The following is a 19,195-nucleotide window of genomic DNA, read 5'->3' as shown; positions in this document are numbered from 1 at the left end:
ATCTGTGCTTAGAGAAGACAGATTTTGCCATTACTTATATTGGGGTTGTTACTGATGAGATTCTATGTAGAAGGGAATGAGGAGGAGGAGGGAGGCGTAGAGGCAGAGCTCCTCTCACCTACATGAATCCTATAAATAGCAATTGTCATACTCCATCTCAAAATTGAGAATTTTCCAAAATGAAAGATCAGTCCTGATGGAGAAAGAAGCACATTTTTCTGATGAGATATAATACAACCTTTCTTATTTTCATGTATACTATTCATTTATTAAATAAAAAATAAAATTACTTATTACTGAATAAGATGGATGTTGACTTGCAAGCTCCTTGTCTACGGGGGTCTCAGTTAGTATGCTTCCTTTTCTGTCTCCTTAAGATGCACAGAAAGTATTTTACACAGGGAGGAACCCTAGAGGAAGATGCTTCAGAAAATGACAATGATAGTTTTATTGGATTTCTAGGGGGGGGGTTGTTGCTTTCTGGGCAATTTTCAATGTGTTTTGATTGCCAGGACACTTATTTTAGCATTTTCCGTCATTGTTCTTCTTCCCTGAAGAAGTGAAAAATTTTAAAACATGAAATGTGTGACAAGGTGGTGACCGCAGCGTGCCACTGCTGATTGGGGATCCCTTTCATGGGTAATCCTTTGAGCTAAACACTTCTTTTCTTTGTACCCTTTATTATATATACCAGATCAAAGTTTTGTAGTGTGCATGCGCAGGTGTTCTTTAACCTTTCTTTATCCTTTCCTCGCGCCTGCGCATTACAGTACTCAGCAGGGCAGATCAAAGTGCGCCTGCGGAGGACCTCAATGCCGACCAGTGTGGATGATGTAGAACAAGTCATCTACAGTGGGCTGGGTGGAAGGAGGACAGCAACCTCCGCAGAGAGAAAGCGCCGGACCAGAAAGCAGCAATACCTATTGGACCTCCCTAGGTCAGTATTATAAAAGTGTTTTTTATGTTATACAGAGTGACCTTGGCTCTTATATACAGTATTCTGGAATGCTGTATATAAGAGCTCACTAGTGGTGGTCGCAGCTTATAGTCGCCAAATCTAATGACAGGTTCCCTTTAACATCTATGGTTTGGCCAAGATACCCACACCTCTCTAGGATCAATTGAAATTAAATTAGATCTCCTTTATGATTGCATTATTGTCACCTAAACCAAGCAGAAGGCTTTGCTCCCACAATGCAGTTTTTTTTCTTCATGTTTTTTCTAGACAAAATCATGATTTGAGCCAAAAAAGGAAATAACTATGTTGCCATTATGAGCCACAAAAACAAAATTAAAATGTTCTAAATGCCCTAGAAACTAATTGTATAAGTCACTGACAAATAAGACGTTTGTCTTTAATCATAGGTAATACTGTAACGCATTTACAAAGTAACATGGCGCATACTTGATTCCATTAGTGTCACAGACCTGCACTACTTTCATTATTAAAATGTATGAGGCTTGGAAACGAATCGAGGTGTTATAACATTAATTAATGATGAGTGACAAAACCCTTAAGACATGGCTACTTATGTGTAGTATGGTGTTCACTAGAAAATCCAACTGGTTAGTGTCCTGTGCTCAGAACAAATGAAGGCGCAGATGAACTCTATGCTGCCTCCATCAATAAATTCTATACATGAGTACTTGATACAACTTTGATGTATGAGACTAATGGATGTGGTACAGTATTCTGATATATGCTTTACAATAGCACCAGGACACAAAATGAAAGAAATACATCCCTGAGTTAAAAATGAAGCACTGGCTGCTTCCCAAGCTTTTAATGAACTGAATCAGCAATACAAGATACAAATCCAATTTCCTTTCTTATACTGTATGTGCTATTGTTAGGATCAGGAGGACTGAAAGCAGAACACTGCTACCAAGAGGAACGGAGTAAAAAGGTTTGCAGTACCTGGGTCCAGCAGCCACGTTGGTAATCTGTGGCCCTCTAACCAGGGACCCTGCCAACCTCCTCATACCGGCTAGCAATCCTAATAGGATGCCAACAGTAGAGGGCTGCAGTTAGGAGCTGGTATGCAGGGGCAAGAGACTAACCACAACGGTGTTTGAGAAACAGTTTGCTCAAATCTACTACCAAATCTAATCCTCCATTTTGTTCACACAAAAAATCAAGACGATTTACTAATTTACTAATAAAGAAACATCTAGTGGTAATCCAGTTCTCATAAACATTGTCGTTGGTCTCTCACATCTATCCAGCCCATTAAAGGGAGTCTGTCAGGACAGAATGACTGTTCAAACCAAGTACAGAACTCGTGCGTCATGGTGAAGCTAATCATGTAAATACACCTTCCACCTACTTGTTTTCCCATCTTTCGCCACCCTTCTCTGACTCTATGAAGCCAGAGCTGTCAAAGAAGAGATGGTGATAGAGGGAAAATAAGTAGCTGGGAAGGTAAATTTAATGACTGACCAAGTCATGAAGTACTAAGCATCTGTACTTTGATATTGTAGCTGCCAAATACCTTGAAATGCTTTATATCAGTGCCTTAAGAGTGTATTCACGTCATTGAATGTTATGGCATAGTGCTAAAAGCCCTGCATATCTGAAAAATGAGATAGATGTCCCCCTTGTAATTTCTCATGCAGTAATGAAAATATGTCCATCTCACCCTGGAAACCACTCCAATTGTCGGTAGTAGGAAGCAGGGGATCCCGCCTCTGCTCAGCATTGAATACAGATGGAGGAAATAAGTGATCCATCTTCCAGGTAGCTTTAGATAAAACTCCAATTTTTATTTAAACATCCCTTTAAAACACGATCAAAGGTACAAAATGGAATATGATACATTTGTTGACCACCACCAGACACGTTTCGAGCAGGACGCTCTTAGACTTGGTGAATATGATACAGCAGGTCCCATGAATTGTGTAACCACCACCAGATGCATTTCAAGTGGGACGCTCTTAAACTTGGTGAGTACTCACAATTCAGGGGACCTGCTGTATCATAATCCATTTTGTACCTTGGATCGTGTTTTAAAGAGATTTTTGAATAAAAATTGGAGTTTGATCTAGAGCTACTTGGAAGCTGGATCACTTATTTCCTTCATCTAATTTGTCATGCAGTCTAGTGCTCCTAGAGAAATGCAATTACCACTCCAAGTCAATGGAGCTGTAGTGTACTTTGTAGGAAAAACCTGGGAAGGAACTACAGTGTTTAAAGTGTAGTGTTGCTTCTTCATTCTCTAAGGGTTATTGGTGGGCCAGGCTGTCCAATATTCTAGCAATATGCTATCACTTCTTATGTTGAGAAGTTAATAACATACTTTTTAAATCCCATTAGATGTTAAAATGGAAAGAAGCCAACAGATTTTACTTCATTTGCTAAATTTTTCCTATTAGAGCCCATTCTTCCCAACATACGGTATATGTAAATGATCATGACTTCTCAGAGGGATCACGCAGCCATAAGAAACGCAGCTTTCTTTTTTTCCTCTTAAAGGCCACTAAGATGATCATCACTTCTCAGAGAGATCATGTGGCCATAAGGAACGCACCTTTCTTTTTTCTCTTAATGGCCAATAAGATGATCATCACTTCGCAGAGGAATCACGTTACCATAAGGAAGGTACCTTTCTTTTTTTTCTCTTAATGATCAATAAAATGATCATGACTTCTCAGAGAGATCATGTGACCATAAGGAACGCACCTTTCTTCTCTTAATGGCCAATAAGATAATCATGACTTTTCAGAGGGATCATGTGGCCATAAGAAACGCACTTTTTTTTCCCTTCTTAATGGCCAATAAGCCCTGTTTCAAAAAGCATATTCTCGTTTGTCAAGCCTCAGACGGGAGTTTGTCAGGTATTCACTAGGTGCATTATCTGTTGGCTTGTTTCCAAGTACAGCGTCTAACAGCTCCACGTTAACAGTCAGCCATAATAACATACTTTATGAAGATTCTTTAAAAGGGTTCTTAACCAAACAACCAGTTGTTGAAAGAAAGCAATGCCAGGGGTCAGCTAAGGACAGCCATAAATGAAATGCCACAACTGCTTACACCTTGGCATATCACTTTAGAGGAAATCTATCATTACGCAAAAAATAATAGATGACTATGCAGAACTGAAGCGTTTGTCCTAACCTTTCCACAAATTCAGCTATGGACTCCAGCAATTCACTCCATCTATACGCAGCCATGCCGATGAGATGCACAGAGCATTTTTATTTTTGTTTTCTTAAAGCTGGTCACTCGAATTGGGATATAACAAGATAACAGAAAAGGTATGGAAGCACACATCTTATTATTTCTCTCATCTTGGCAGAATATCTTCGTTCTATGCTATTGAATGGAAATCTGGAACAGGAACCTCCCACTACCAGATTCCTATGCCCAATTCCAACATTAGTAACATAGAACAGTGATAACATTAAAGCGAAAGCTGTGTAAGGAGAGAAGGAATTCCATCAACTTGGTGTTTGGGGAATATTAATTCCTCTCCAAAATAACATTTATGGGTTACTTAAAAGGGATTACCCAACAATTAACCACAGTAAGGCCTCATTCACACATCAATATATTTTCATCAGTGTTTGTATACCAAACCCAGGAGTGAAACTTACAGAGAAAAACTATAATTACAAGACTGACACTTCTTCTGTATTTCGGAGGCACTCATGGTTTTGGTATCCAAAAACTGATGAAAAATACCGATGTGTGGATGAGGCTTATAGCTGATGCATGCTAATTCTTCCTTCATACAGAACTTTGGGACTTCAATTCTCAAATTCGATGGGAGTCCCAATGATTTCTGTGAACAGCTAAATATGTGGAGGTTTGACTTTTAAACATCTGAATATGTTTTTTCATATACATTGTAATTTGCCATAAAGATTTTTTCACAATGAAAGTCCGGGTAGATGTATACAACTATTTTCCATGCAATTACATACATTCTTGGATGATATATGACATCACTTTAGGCCAGCTAATCAAGGAAAGAGCCGCAGATACAAGGAGGTAGGAGGCACTTCTCAGGGCTCTAGTCCAGCTACTACTGATTGCTGACATGGCTCATGGACCAAGGTCCTAAGAATTGATTCACACCAACACTACCCACCACTCATACAGTACTTTTTCTTAGAGAAGAATATCTCAAAATACAACACGCCTTTTATATGATGACAAAATCTCTTTTACGCTGAAATTCTTGCATCTCTATTCTATACATTTATATTACTCTGAAATCGTATGAAGTGGAAGAGTTGTCTAAATGTACTAGTTTGTTTAATATACTGCCCATATAAAAGTTCTAGCATGGGTCCTGTTAATCCACCTTGCTTGTGCCGTGATACATTCACACATCCGTATGGTATTTTCTAGTGCTCTCCATGAGACTGAACACTGACCCGTATGGTAATTTCTCACGACAAGTCTTTGGTGACTTTTTAATGCTGCGTATTTTTGCTGCACCAAAAACACAGCGTTTTACAGTTACAGCAAAGTGGCTGGGATTTATAGAAATCTCATGCCCACCTAGTTTTTTTCATAGCATAAACTGACTTGCGATGTGTGTTTGTAATCCTCAATACATTAATTTTACTAGTTAATATACTGAGTTTTATATGTGGATTTTCACCACTGTGTGGTTTTATGTGTAGATTTACCTCTGAAAAAAAGAACTAAAAATGCCTGTAATCTGCACATGACTGTATTAATAAGGTTTGTGCAAAGCTAAATACCAGGAGGTAACATAAACAAAGAAGCTTTCTAAAGTTGAGCGAGTACCTAACTATTCGTAGTCGCTATACTCATAACAAGTACTGTCTAAGGCCCGTTTCACACGTCAGTGAAAAACACAGACGTTTTTCACTGGCGTGTAAAACACGCACATGTCCCTGCGTGTGCCGTGAATCACAGCACACGTGGGTTGTCTAAGTGCAATCCGGGCTCCGTTCTCCGTGGCCCGTGATTGCACTCAGTAATCAACTCACCTGCGCCCGCTCCCGCTGTCCATGGTGCTGATCACTCCCGCAGTGCAGCATCCGGCCGGCGCTGACCCCCGCAGCAGCTGCTTCCGGGTCAGCTGTGTCGCGCATCATGAATATGCGCGACAATAATGAGCCGGCTCAGAAGCAGCAGGGAGAACGGGCTGCAGAGGACATCGCTGGACGCCGGGTGAGTTAAAATGTTTTTTATTTTAAAAGCACGTTTTTTTCTGGCACGTGTTTCACGGACCACACCACTGCGTGGTCCATGGAACATTAGTGATGCCAGAAAAAAAAATGGACATGTCTCCGTGTGGCAATCACGCACACGCGGGTACGCCGCACGGAGACACGTGCAGTGAAAAATCACTGATGTGTGAGCAGACCCATTCATTATAATGGGTCTGCGTATGTCAGTGATTCTGGTACGTTTAAAAAAAAGCACAAACGTACCAGAATCACTGACGTGTGAAAGAGGCCTAATACTCGCGTATTAATTCCGAATAGCATGTGCAATGCAAGTCAATTGGGAAAAACCCGCAAAGTAACGAGTAACTCGATTGCCATACTATTAATGCGAGTAGCAATTCGTGTGGAATTCGGATTACTCGTTACTTTGCAAGTTTTTCCCAATTGACTTGCATTGCACATGCTATACAGAATGAATAAGCAAGTATTAGACAGTACTCGTTATGAGTATAGTGAAGACGAATAGTTAGGTACTCGCTCAACTCTAAACATGACTCAAAAATGCAGTTAAAAAAACGCAAGTAATGTATTTTAACTAATAGATGTAGAAATACTTTATAAAATCTGCAACATTAAAAAATGCACAAAATGCTCATCGTGGGAACAAAGCCATACGGTTTCCTTGTTCTATACACACATCAGTTTTAAAAACAAGTTTGTGTCTCGACTCTGGTAGACTCAGTGCATGTCTTATCCTCAGTCATCTTGTGGATCAGACCTGACAATTAAAGCGAAGATGTCAGCAAGTTTTTGGTATGTAATCTGAGGAAAGCATGATGTAGGGGCTAAACCAGAAAATTCAGAGATGTAAAAACTTACTGGGTGGAGTGCTTTTTTTTCCCTAGAATAAAGGTTTTATCACCAGGAGATTATCACTGCCTGGATTATGCAGCATGTGAGCCCTAGTCTGATCACAGCTCTTTCTCTAATAAGCAGCTCACTGTCAATTGACAATGTACACAGAAACCTGTGCTGTGGGAGGGGTTAACTTTCTGAGCTGTACTACATGTTACATTTAGAATCTCTGATTGTGACACAACAGCTGCACCCAGTAAACTAAGTGATACATCATTGCAATCAGGGTCTCTTTTCCTAAATTATGCTGCTCTCAGATGCTCTCAGATGAGGTAGCAAAAGCCTGGTGACAGGTTCAATGTGAAGTCTATGGGGATCCGAATGAGACACAGAAGACATACTTTGTACTTCTTATTTCAATTCTGGTTTCATCCATTTTTAACTGAAAGAGTCGATGTCTAAAAAAAATTCAGATACTATCTACTTCAGTGGAAAAAAGGAACAGAATAAAACAGGTGCAAGAAATACAGCTTCCTAGAGTAATAATGGGAACGTAAAATCTGATGCCACATAGATGTTCTGTGTGGGATCCAATATTTATTGTGCACACCCATAGACTTGATCAATGTACATTGATCAGTGTGCTGTCACACAGCACACATATTAAGCACTCGTCTGAATGAGCCTTATAGCAAGTAATATTAATAATATTAATATCTTCAGTCCTGACAAATCCTATAAGGTGTGTCAGTTTATTCAGAAAGCAAGAACAAAGGAGCTGCTGAGGGGTGTGACTCAGTGGACACAATGGGCATCTTTTACTTATTATGCAGCAATGAATTTTGCTATCATGTAAGAAACAACTACATTATATATGGTTCACGAAGCCTATAAATATATGAACATAACGAGAAGCCCCTAGAGATTGCTGGGAATCACGTCCCTTTGTATGTCTTCTGCTGTCACTGGCCGTAACCTGAATCTCAGAAACTTCTAAGTTGGAGTAAAGGTCAATCTAACATTGGATTCTGTTATTGGCCCTTTTGGGCACATTGTTATTGGTTAGAAAATGAACAAAGCTCAATATCATTAGGAATCTATCATTTTCACATACGCAAATACCGTTTGTATTTCCCCTATTTCCTCACAGACTGTAAGTTTGGAGCAGGACCCTCACTTCTCTTGGTGTCAGCTGGATTGTGTTATTCTGCAATGTCTGATATTGTCTGTACCTGTCCCCTCTAACTTGTACAGTGCTGCGGAATATATTGTCACAAGTGATGAGTGAGGTCTACCATGCTTTGGTGTTCGGTACTCATAACGAGCAGTTTGGCGGTCAGACAGGCTCGAGTCATTTACCGAGTATAATGGCACTCAATAGGGAACTCAAGCATTTTCCCGGAAGATCGAGTCCGTCCAAGCATCAAACTGCTTGTTACAAGTAGAGATGAGCGAACCTGAGGTTCAGTTTTCGAACCGAACACCAACTAAAAAAAAAAAAAGGGGGGTTCGGGGTTCGGATGCTTTACATGTGAACTTAACTCACATGAGCAACGCTGTGCCTAGGTATGCTCGGTGCCCAGCCCTGTGTGAGCCGCTTCTAGTGTTTGAACGGCACACACTGGGGGTAACAAACGTGTGATTAGATGTAGTGTGCATCACCCCCCAAAAAAAATTAAAAATGCCTCCCCCAGTAGTGATCTGTTTATGGTAGGCAATGACTCAAACTGAAAATAATAGTTTCCGAACTTCCTTGGGCAAGGTTCAGTCACGTAGAGATCCGGTTTGTTTGCTGCCAACGAACCGAACCTCCACAGGTTCCCTCATCCTTAGTTACAAGACCCGAGCACCCGAGCATGGTAGTGCTTGCTCATCACTATTATTATTATTATTTCCAAAGTCATATAAGCAAAATTGCAAAGTGCCAGTGAAAACCTGAAAAGTTGTAACCTACTTGTTAATAAAAAAAGACCGCTATGAGACTGGCCAGAACTGCAGTATAGCAGTGGTACTTGAGCATTCATAGTGTTTGCAATGCAGTTTATAAAGTAATGCAGTGAAGTTGCCAGATTTACTGCAGCACATTATTAGCTCCCAATCCCAGCCAGATTCAGTGCTACTGTACTCCACTGATACTGCAGAGGGAAAGTTGCTTTACATAGGAGCATCGGGTGCACACAGATTGCACTAAGGATACAGTGATGATGTCATGGGTCTGAACTGTCTATCAAGCAGGAGTACCGCCCCCAGCAAACAGGAAGTCAGGAGGCATGGGAGAGGCGTGCTCCTGAATAAATGTCAAGGAACAAATCCTTTAGGGGGTCTAATTTTGATTTGTAGGAGGAAAATCCACATTCATGTAGCAACAATATAGATTTAACAAATTACATTCACAAATAGTGAAAACAATGTGTCTAGAAGCAACAGAGACCATGCAGTATGGATATTAAATATACAACATTTCATTTTATGCTATAGATTAGCTGTAGATTTACTTCAGGTTTTGTCCCCCCAAGTTAAAGGGAATCTGTCAGCCCATTTTTGCTATGTAATTTCAACACAGCATGTTGCAAGAGTTAACACAGAGAATTCTGGGATGCCTGTTTTTTCAAGGTCCAATCTGCTGTTTATTTGCCACATTTGTTTAAGCAGCAGGACCCTTTTCATTGCTCAGACTACGATCTCACGGCTGTCCGTTTTGGCACGCCCCCTCCTCTGGTTGATAATTCACTGTTAATGTACAATCTCTTCACAGCCGGGTGTGGGTGAGACAGCTCTCCGCTCTGTCAGGTGGCTAAATCTAAAGATTCTGATTGTGTCAGAACGGCTGTGGCTAGTAATCTAAGTTATACATCATTGGATTCAGAATCTTCTTGCCTACGTCATGCTGCACTTAGATAAGGTAGCAAAAACCTGTTGACAGATTCCTTTTAAATAGGGAGTTAAATTCACCAACAAACCCATTTGGGGCAAAATTTGGTGCTACCACCTGTGATGATGTCTCACCCCAAATGACCGCTATGGCCAATTAAAGCCTGCAATAGTTACATAGGAAGAGAAATCATCAAAGGAAATCAGGATGTATAGAAACAAGCACGCAACCAAGAAATCATGCTACAGAAACGATGGTAAATAAAGATTTTATCTTTATTTTACCCTATAAAAAGTACCATGGCCACAAAAATTGGCAAAAAACAATCTTGTTTTGTGCAGATTTTCCACTGCAGATGACCGGCGGCTTCTGTCAAAATTGCTACAAAAATTTTCCAAAGCATTTCATAAACATGTGAAAATACCCTTAACCCCTTAACGACCCATGACGTACTGAATACGTCATGGATCGTGTGCCGGTAAGCCCCGCCCCCTGCCGCCGGTCGGCGGCGGCGAGACGCGCACATATCAGCTGTTATCAACAGCTGATATGTGTGCCTGCTAGCCGCGGGTGGAATCGCTTCCACCCGCGGCCATTAACCCCTTACATTTCGTTGCCAAAGTCTTGGCAGCGATATGTATATGGGCGCCGCCATGACAGTGACTTACCCCGCCCCCGCCGGAAGTCACGTGACATGATCACGTGACTTTTGGCGGTTGCCATGGTAGCACAGGGTCATGTGATGACGCCTGTGGCTAACATGAGTCACTTCCTCTCAATGCCGGAATACAGCCGGCATTGAAAGTGAAGCAGCAAATCTGCAGTTCTCAGCTCTGTAGCTGAGATCTGCAGATAGTGCAGAGCGATCGGATTGCTGATCGCAATAGCCCCCTAGGGGGACTAGTAAAATAAAAAAAAAAAGTAAAAAAAAAAGTTTTAAAAAATTAAAAAAAAATAAAAAAACCTAAAAGTTCAAATCACCCCCCTTTCACCCCATTGAAAATTAAAGGGTTAAAAAAATAAAAAATACACACATTTGGTATCGCCACGTTCAGAAATGCCCGATCTATCAAAATATAAAATCAATGAATCTGATCAGTAAACGGCGTAGCGGCAAAAAAAATCCAAACGCCAAAATTACGTTTTTTGGTCGCCGCAAATTTTGCGCAAAATGCAATAACAGGCGATCAAAACGTAGCATCTGTGCAAAAATGGTACCGTTAAGAACGTCAGGTCGAGACGCAAAAAATAAGCCATCACTGAGCCTCAGATCCTGAAAAATGAGAACGCTACGGGTTTTGGAAAATGGCGCAAAACGTGCGCCACGTTTTTCGGACAAGCTTGTGAATTTTTTTTAACCCCTTAGATACAAGTAAACCTATACATGTTTGGTGTCTATAAACTCGCACCGACCTGAGGCATCATACCCACACATCAGTTTTACCATATAGTGAACACGGTGAATAAAATATCCCAAAAACTATTGTACAATCCCACTTTTTTTGCAATTTTTCCACACTTGGAATTTTGCTGCTGTTCTCCAGTACACTATATGGTAAACCTTATGGTTTCATTTAAAAGTACAACTCGTCCCGCAAAAAACAAGCCCTCATATGGCAAGATTGATGGAAAAATAAAAAAGTTACGCCTCTCGGAAGAAGGGGAGCAAAAAACAAAAACGCAAAAACGGAAAGTGCCCGGGGGCTGAAGGGGTTAAGAAATAGTGCCCAACTGATGTCACATTTTTATGGAGTTAACTACATTCTGAACATTATCTGTTATAGTAATTTGTAGATGTGGCTCCAAAACAGAGAAAATCAATTCAACAATTGTATTGTCTCATAAAGACTGTTTACATCCAAGTATATAAGCTTTGATAATTAAGCCAATAAATGCTTTACATCACGTCTTAGAATGTGATAACTTTTTGAAGCCTATCCCATTTGAAACCTAGGGAATCTATTGTCAGGTTTTTTCTACCTCATCTGTGAGCAGGATAATGTAGGCAAGAGACCCTAATTCCAAAGATGTATCACTTAGTTTACTGGGTTGAGAAGTTGTCACACAATCACAGTTCCTAGACGTAGCAAAGCTCATGTAGTTAACCCCACCCACATCAGAGCCTTCTATGTACACTGTCTATTGACAGTGAGCTACTTATCAGAGAAGGGGACGTTTTCTGTTTAGCAGACACATGAGTTGTAGTCCCAGCAGTGATTACCTCCTGGAGATAAAGCAAACAACAGTACACTGCATAGTAAGTGACACATGGCTGAAATCTGTGTCTCAGCCCCAAACTCATGCTGTCCTCAGATTACATAGCAAAAACCTGCTAACAGATTCCATTTAAAAGGTAATGTGTCAACAGAATGTGACTTATTGTTTAAATTAGGCTTTTGTTTTACATGCAATTTTAGGGGGAGGGCAGTTATTTTTTCCCCTATCACAATCTTTATACACAAAAAAACAGTAATATTGCAATTTTCACACTTCCTGTCTTTTCAGGAAGATTTTGCAGCACACTCCTTATCAACAGACGCAGGATTGTAGTGACATGTAAGGCCATGTGCACATGTTGAGTATTTGGTGAGTTTTGTATCTCAGTATTTATACACCAAGATCAGGAATGAGTAAAATATACAGAAGTGGAGCCCATGTTTCTATTATACTTTTCCTAATTGTTCCACTCCTGATTTTGGCTACAAATACTGAGGTAAAAAAAAAACCCTCAAAAAATACTCAACGTGTGCACGTGGTCTAGTACCTCTACACACAGCTGATAATGCTAGGTCCATATTTTACAAAAGGTGGTATCAGAATGACCTTTGCACACACTCATTAGATGCTTCAATATAAAAGATTAGGTCAGACTCAAGCTATTGCTGCTAATGTACATGTGCATTTCCATAAATAACAGGAAGTTAGAGTGTAAAAAGCCCCAGTGACCAGTGTAAGAATTGCAAGATTTCTCATTTTTATTTTTTTTTAATAAAAATTGTGATATGGGGGAAAATATAGCTAAAAATAAATAAATGTAACAAAAAAACCTAAATTTCCTACTACAGGTAATTTTGTGATGGCACATTTTTCTTACTGTCAAAGACAGGATAGTAATAGCAAATGTCATGTTTTACCTTGTCCCTGAAACAATACACATCTTATAATTTAGCGTGAAGCCTAACCAATAAATGATATGGATATTGACCATGGCTAGAATTTTAACTGATGTAATAATATCTAAACAGCTCAGTTTTTCAGGTTTAATATACCACTGTCAGGAAGACACCAGTGAAACTGAGATATATATATATATATATATATATATATATATATATATATATATATATATATATATATATATACTGTATATGTATATACTTTCTCTTCAGCATTCAGGCAGGTGACGATGAGCGATGAGGAGTGTCGTTGGAAGAATGGAACTATATAAATGATGAGAATAGGGCTTATTTTTGGATGGACCTTTGTAGAACACCAGAATACCGCTTTTTTTAGTATTTCATGCACATTGCTGCTGCTTTCTGCTTGATGTTAATTAGATTTTTTTTGGGAACGTGAATCGTCGACCATCCTGGAGCTGGAGCTGCAGTGGTCCCTGGGCGCCCCATCTCTCATGCACATAAAATAGAGCCATCCAACTTTCACAAACCAATTTTGTTTTTACCATAAGTCACAGGTTCCCAGCAGCATTAATCTCCCTGATCAGGCTAGTGTGCCTTATTATTCATTGCTTCCCTAGACTCAAATCAACCATCTGCCAGACTAGGTCCTGCTGTACATTAATTAAGGGGCCATCAATCAGTAAAAAAGCGAGCGGTTGCAAAAGAGCACTGACACTTGAGTGGGAAAAGCTTGTAGTTAAGGCGGATGATCTGTACAGCACAGCTCAGCAGAGAATCGCGCATCGTCTAATTGGAGAGTCGCTGGAAATCAGTTGTCGGAGGATATGGGGCTGTCATTACTGGACAATTTAATACATGGAAATGTATTACTATCATTTGGGATAGACATAGAGGGCCATTTTGTGCTAAAAGCGATAGACCATTCAATAGATTCTTCATCAAATTAACTAAAGTAATAAATCCGATTGATACGCATAAATGTTCATCCTAAACTATGTCAGTGTACCATCAGAGGAAATAATTGATCATGTACCATAAGATTGCCAATATATATATATATATATATATATATATATATATATATATATATATATATATATAATATTATTATTTAATACTATAGCGCCATTTATTCCATGGCGCTTTACAAGTGAAAAAGAGTATACGTACAACAATCATTAACAGTACAAAACAGATTGGTATAGGAGGAGAGAGGACCCTTTTATGTATATATATATATATATATATATATATAAAAATATATATATATATATATATATATATATATATATATATGTGTGTGTTTATGCATATATACAGTATATATATATATATATATATATATATATATAAAAATATATATATATATATATATATATATATATATATATATATATATATATATATATATGTGTGTGTGTGTATGCATATATACAGTATATATATATATATATATATATATTGTATATGGACACACATGCATACACACACATGTATATATATATATATATATATATAAATTTTTATATATATATATATATATATAAAATCACATTGAAATTGTGTTGAATGCCTCTTTTAAAAGTCCCAAGTATTTCAGCTGAATGTATTTGGTCATGTTAGACCCATATATCATACATACTGCTCAATATTATGTGTCAGAGGCGAGAATTGTTGTTTTCTGAGCATTATCCCAACTTTGATGATACAAGTTGATTTGTGATATAAGCACATATGTTGCATATATTGTCCAGAAGCACATTGTATTAGTTGTATTGTGCCAGATGAAAGGATAACCCTGAGAAAAAGGAGGACCCCATCTCCTGCTGCTTAATGAGCATTAATAAAGCATGGCATTAGTATGTGCTGAGGGGACAGACAAAGGACAGCTCAAGCCATGAGCACAAGGACACAGAGGCCCCAACTGCAGTGTTACACATTAGGAAATACCTTTGAAAAGGAAGGCTTTGCTTCTGTTGTGGAGTCCTTGGACCTGCTGTACTCCAGGAGTGGGCTCCCCCAGCTGGAGCTCCTCAAGGATGTCAATCTGTAGGGAGGGGTCCACACCAAACCCTGCAACTGACCCAACAAAGCCAGAGATGTAACTACACAGTACACTGTATACATTGTATGGGGAATGTGAAGACTGTGCAATCTCACACACTATGTGCTAGGAGAGGCTTTTTATAGAAAAGGGAAAACACGCCATGTCACTGACCTACTTTGTCAGGGTTTAAAACTTGTGCTTCCCTTATGCCCACATCACTGCGCTAACATGGCACTGTTGTATAGACAGAAATGAGTCCAATCCCCCTCCCCAGCTCCCCAGAATCAGGGAATGGTCCTCTTACCTGGCTGCAGGCAGACAATAATGCAGAGGATGCCCACTACAAACTCCATGGTGATGGGCATGCAATCAGTCCATAGTGTCTTCTGTCTGAGATCTCAGTGAAGATGCTCCCTCCTAACATTACACAGTGAGCCAGCAGATGAGCCAGCAACTTGGATTCCCCAAAGCTCGCATCATTCCTGAGCAGGCAGACCCAGCAGAGAGGAGGACCGCTGGCTTAACCCACTAGGTGCCCTCACCCACACATCCACAGCGGAATCAGCAGCAGGCACTGCTGTCAGCCTGAACCTGGCACAGACAATGGATCAGTCCACATGAAGCAGGGCACTCTAATTGCTACTCCTGGGATTTGGAGGAGGGGAGCAGGGACAGGATGATGTGTCCCTTTTCTCTCAGGGTATGAACAATTGGTCCTTGCAGCAGCTGATCAGAGCACACTGCATGCTGGCAGGGTGCTTACAGGTTGTGTCCTCTAATGATTGACAGGGGGTGGGCACTGGAGTGTATGGGCAGAGCTGGGCATCCCTGAGCTGCGCTGTGTTTGCCTAAGGCACATTGTTTCCTATTTTGCTGTAATATTTAGGAGCACAGCTCCCACCTCACTCATTAGTTCCTATACAGAGAAATCCAGTCACTTTTTGGGCTGCTTTATTCTAGAACTCTCATTGATTTTCTTAGGGATGCACCAGCATCACTCACATATGGTCCCTCTCTGGCCATGGAGTAACCTGCTGCACTCGTTAACCCTTCGTAAGCTGACGCCGTGCCGGCGACGACAATGACATGTCACTCTGCGGAGTGGTGCTGTAGGATGAGGCATTCGCAAGCGCTGCGGAGCGTAATTGTGTGTCGTAGGGGTAGACTAACGATGTCAAGAATGAAAGGGTTTCCCAGGAGGTAGCAATCCGTCCGCTGCTAAAATTGCCTAATATTTTTTTTTTTGGTGCTTTCAAAGACTTTCACCTCTCCTGAAAATGTTTTGTAGATGGAGAAACTGCAGAGAGCAAAGGCATAAATCCCAATACTTACCAGATTCATACACAGGGTTTAGCAGGATTTTTTTTAGGGGGAGTGGAGATTTTTATTTCATTTCTTTAGATCTAAACGCTGCAGCCAGAGGTTATTTTAAGGTCTATAGAAAATTACTAAAATTTACACATACACAGCATTTTATTTTTGACATTTTAGCATGTTTTTGGCATTTGTAGCACTTTTTTTTCTTCATCGCTCTGGCCATATATTTTTTTCTGACAGTCTTTCCACAGGTTTTTCTATGGAACCTTGAGACAAAAGCCAAAAAATGCATTTTTGTTACAAAATATAAACTAAAAAAATGCATGAAAATTGCTTGTCAAATACATCAACCTCGTGGGATATTTCTTAAAAATCAAAGCAACATAAAATATCCATTGAAGAAGGCAAGAACACTAGCAACAACAGTGGCATCACTAGATACTTGTACACATGCACTGTGCCCAGGATGATAATAATAATAATATTTATTAATTTATATAGCGCTATTAATTCAACAGCGCTTTACATACATTGGCAACACTGTCCCCATTGGGGTGCACAATCTAATTGTCTTTGGAGTGTGGGAGGAAACCCACACAAACACGGGGAGAACATACAAACTCCTCACAGATGGTGTCCTTCGTGGGATTTGAACCCAGGACCCCAGCGCTGCAAGACTGCAGTGCTAACCACTGAGCCACCATGCCAACCAGGATCATACTGATAGGGGCCGTACACCCGTTTTCATTATTGGCCATATGGAAATTATGTTGAGAAACAAGGTTTCTCTCAAATACCTTGTGTTGCCAATTCTGTCTCTGAGCAGTGCTATTGCAGTCCACTCACCCCCTTGGCGTGACCCCCAGGGCTCCATGGCCTCTGATGTCCAGTGATGTCACGTCAACTTCCTGTTGACCTGACATCAGTTGGCTCCAGTCTCTGTGAGTCACTCCTGCAGAAATTATTTTGTATTGGCCAGATCTGTGCGTTGCCACAATTCTGTCTCTGAGCTCCTTGGGCAGTTCCTTTGGCCTCATGATTCTCATTTGGTCTGACATGCACTGTGTCTTATATAGACAGGTGTGTGCCTTTCCAAATCAAGTCCTATCAGTTTAATTAAACACAGCTGGACTCCAATGAAGGAGTAGAACCATCTCAAGGAGGATCACAAGGAAATGGACAGCATGTGACTTAAATATGAGTGTCTGAGCAAAGGGTCTGAATACTTATGACCATGTGATATTTTGGCTTTTCTTGTTTAATAAATTTGAAAAAATGTTTACATTTCTGGGTTTTTTTTCTGACAAATTGAGGTGCAGTGTGTACATTAATGAGAAAAAAATGAACTTTTTTGAATTTACCAAATGGCTGCAATGAAATAAAGTGAAAAATTTAAGGGGGTCTGAATACTTTCCATACCCACTGTATATGAGGTATTAGTTAATATTTTGGCCAAAATATGGATGCTCACAACCTAACGTCGAGTCCTCATCAATAGGCTGTAAGCCAGACACTGTGCATCTACATGTGTGAACGGCGCTCCATACAAGCCATTTGTGTGCAATTTTAATACTAAACAATCACTCCCTCTACATATTTATAGTGTGTGAGTGGTTGCTCTATCAGTGTTTTGCACCTGTTGCCTCCATCTTTATTAAGAGGTTTTGCTGCATCCTGTTAGAGCATTTGATTCTGTGGCCTAGACAGGTAAATATAGTGCCCCTGAGCCACTCAGGGCACTACTAGGTACTGCATCCTCACCATGATGCAGGGCCTACCCCCAGGGATCTGGAACACCAGTGCCAGTGTGATGCCCTGACCTATCAGGTCATCACAGGGTATTGTGCAATCTGCCTTTCTGCACAGTATCCACTCCTCCTTGGTTACGTATGGATCCTGGTCCTTTGGTGTTGCTAACAGCTTAGCCAGTAAAAATACTAGAAACACTTTACACCGAACCCACCAGACACACCATTGGGGGGCCTGAAGGGAATAGGGCCGCCCATATGGGGAGTTGGAAGGGAGAAGTGTGAAAGTGAGAGAAAAGTGAAATAGGAGTGAAAGGAGGAGGAGGTGAAAAGTGACTCTCTGAGAGAGAGAGGTCACTGGTCCAGAGCAGGGCTCCTGGAGTTACTAGGTGGCAGACGGCCTGGGCCTGGTAGGAGCTGGAACCCCGGTCGCAGGGGATCGTGTCAAAGGGCACGGACTGCCAAGGAGGGCAGCCGGCGGCCTTGAGCCATCACCGGGCAGGGGCCAGGGCACGACTGGGTACGTGGACCCTGGGCCGGGACGTAGCTTCACGCGTCCCGTTAATTTACCCGATGGGGTAAAGACTTCAAGATTCATCCCCAACCTGCTCCAAAATCGGGGTACTAGCGCACTGATGGAATAGGACTTTCCCAAATACAGTCCAAAGAAATCCTACGCGTGAACTCTGAAAGAAAGCTCACTCCGTTAACCATACAGGTGAGCGGGACCCAAAAAGTTTCAAGCTTTAGGGTCCAACTAGTAAGAATGTGCCACGGAGAAGACCACAGGCTAACAGCAACATCAAGGGCACGGATCCTAGCGTGCTCCTTCCAGAGTGCAGAGGTGCTCAGAATTCTGGTTTACAAGCTGTCGGTGTCATTATTCATGGACTGAGTGAGTACGCTGAAAAGCCCCTTTTCCTCTACCCAACGGCACCCCAAACACCAACACCCAACAGGCCTCGGGGCACAAACCCCCTACCCACGGAGGGGTTAAACATCCTGCTGCTACACCATCGCCACTGGGCTCCCCCAACAGCAGCGGTCTTCTCCTACATTATCACACACA

General features: G+C 40.8%; 1 protein-coding gene across 1 annotated transcript in view; it reads right to left on the bottom strand.

The window, feature by feature from the left end:
• NELL2 (neural EGFL like 2) overlaps nt 1-15,820 on the bottom strand; it is a 461,689-nt gene extending 445,869 nt beyond the window's left edge. Inside the window, exons 1-2 of the mRNA XM_075344966.1 lie at nt 15,366-15,820; nt 14,965-15,093 (exon numbers count right to left, since the gene is read on the bottom strand). Of these exons, the coding sequence (XP_075201081.1) occupies nt 14,965-15,093; nt 15,366-15,426 (190 nt within the window). The 5' untranslated portion in view covers nt 15,427-15,820. The remainder of the gene's footprint in view (nt 1-14,964; nt 15,094-15,365) is intronic.
• Nucleotides 15,821-19,195: the final 3,375 nt, after the last annotated feature.

The sequence above is a fragment of the Anomaloglossus baeobatrachus genome, chromosome 4, assembly GCF_048569485.1.
Source record: "Anomaloglossus baeobatrachus isolate aAnoBae1 chromosome 4, aAnoBae1.hap1, whole genome shotgun sequence".
In the NCBI taxonomy this organism is placed as follows: domain Eukaryota; kingdom Metazoa; phylum Chordata; class Amphibia; order Anura; family Aromobatidae; genus Anomaloglossus; species Anomaloglossus baeobatrachus.
This window is presented reverse-complemented; position numbering and strand designations above follow the sequence as displayed.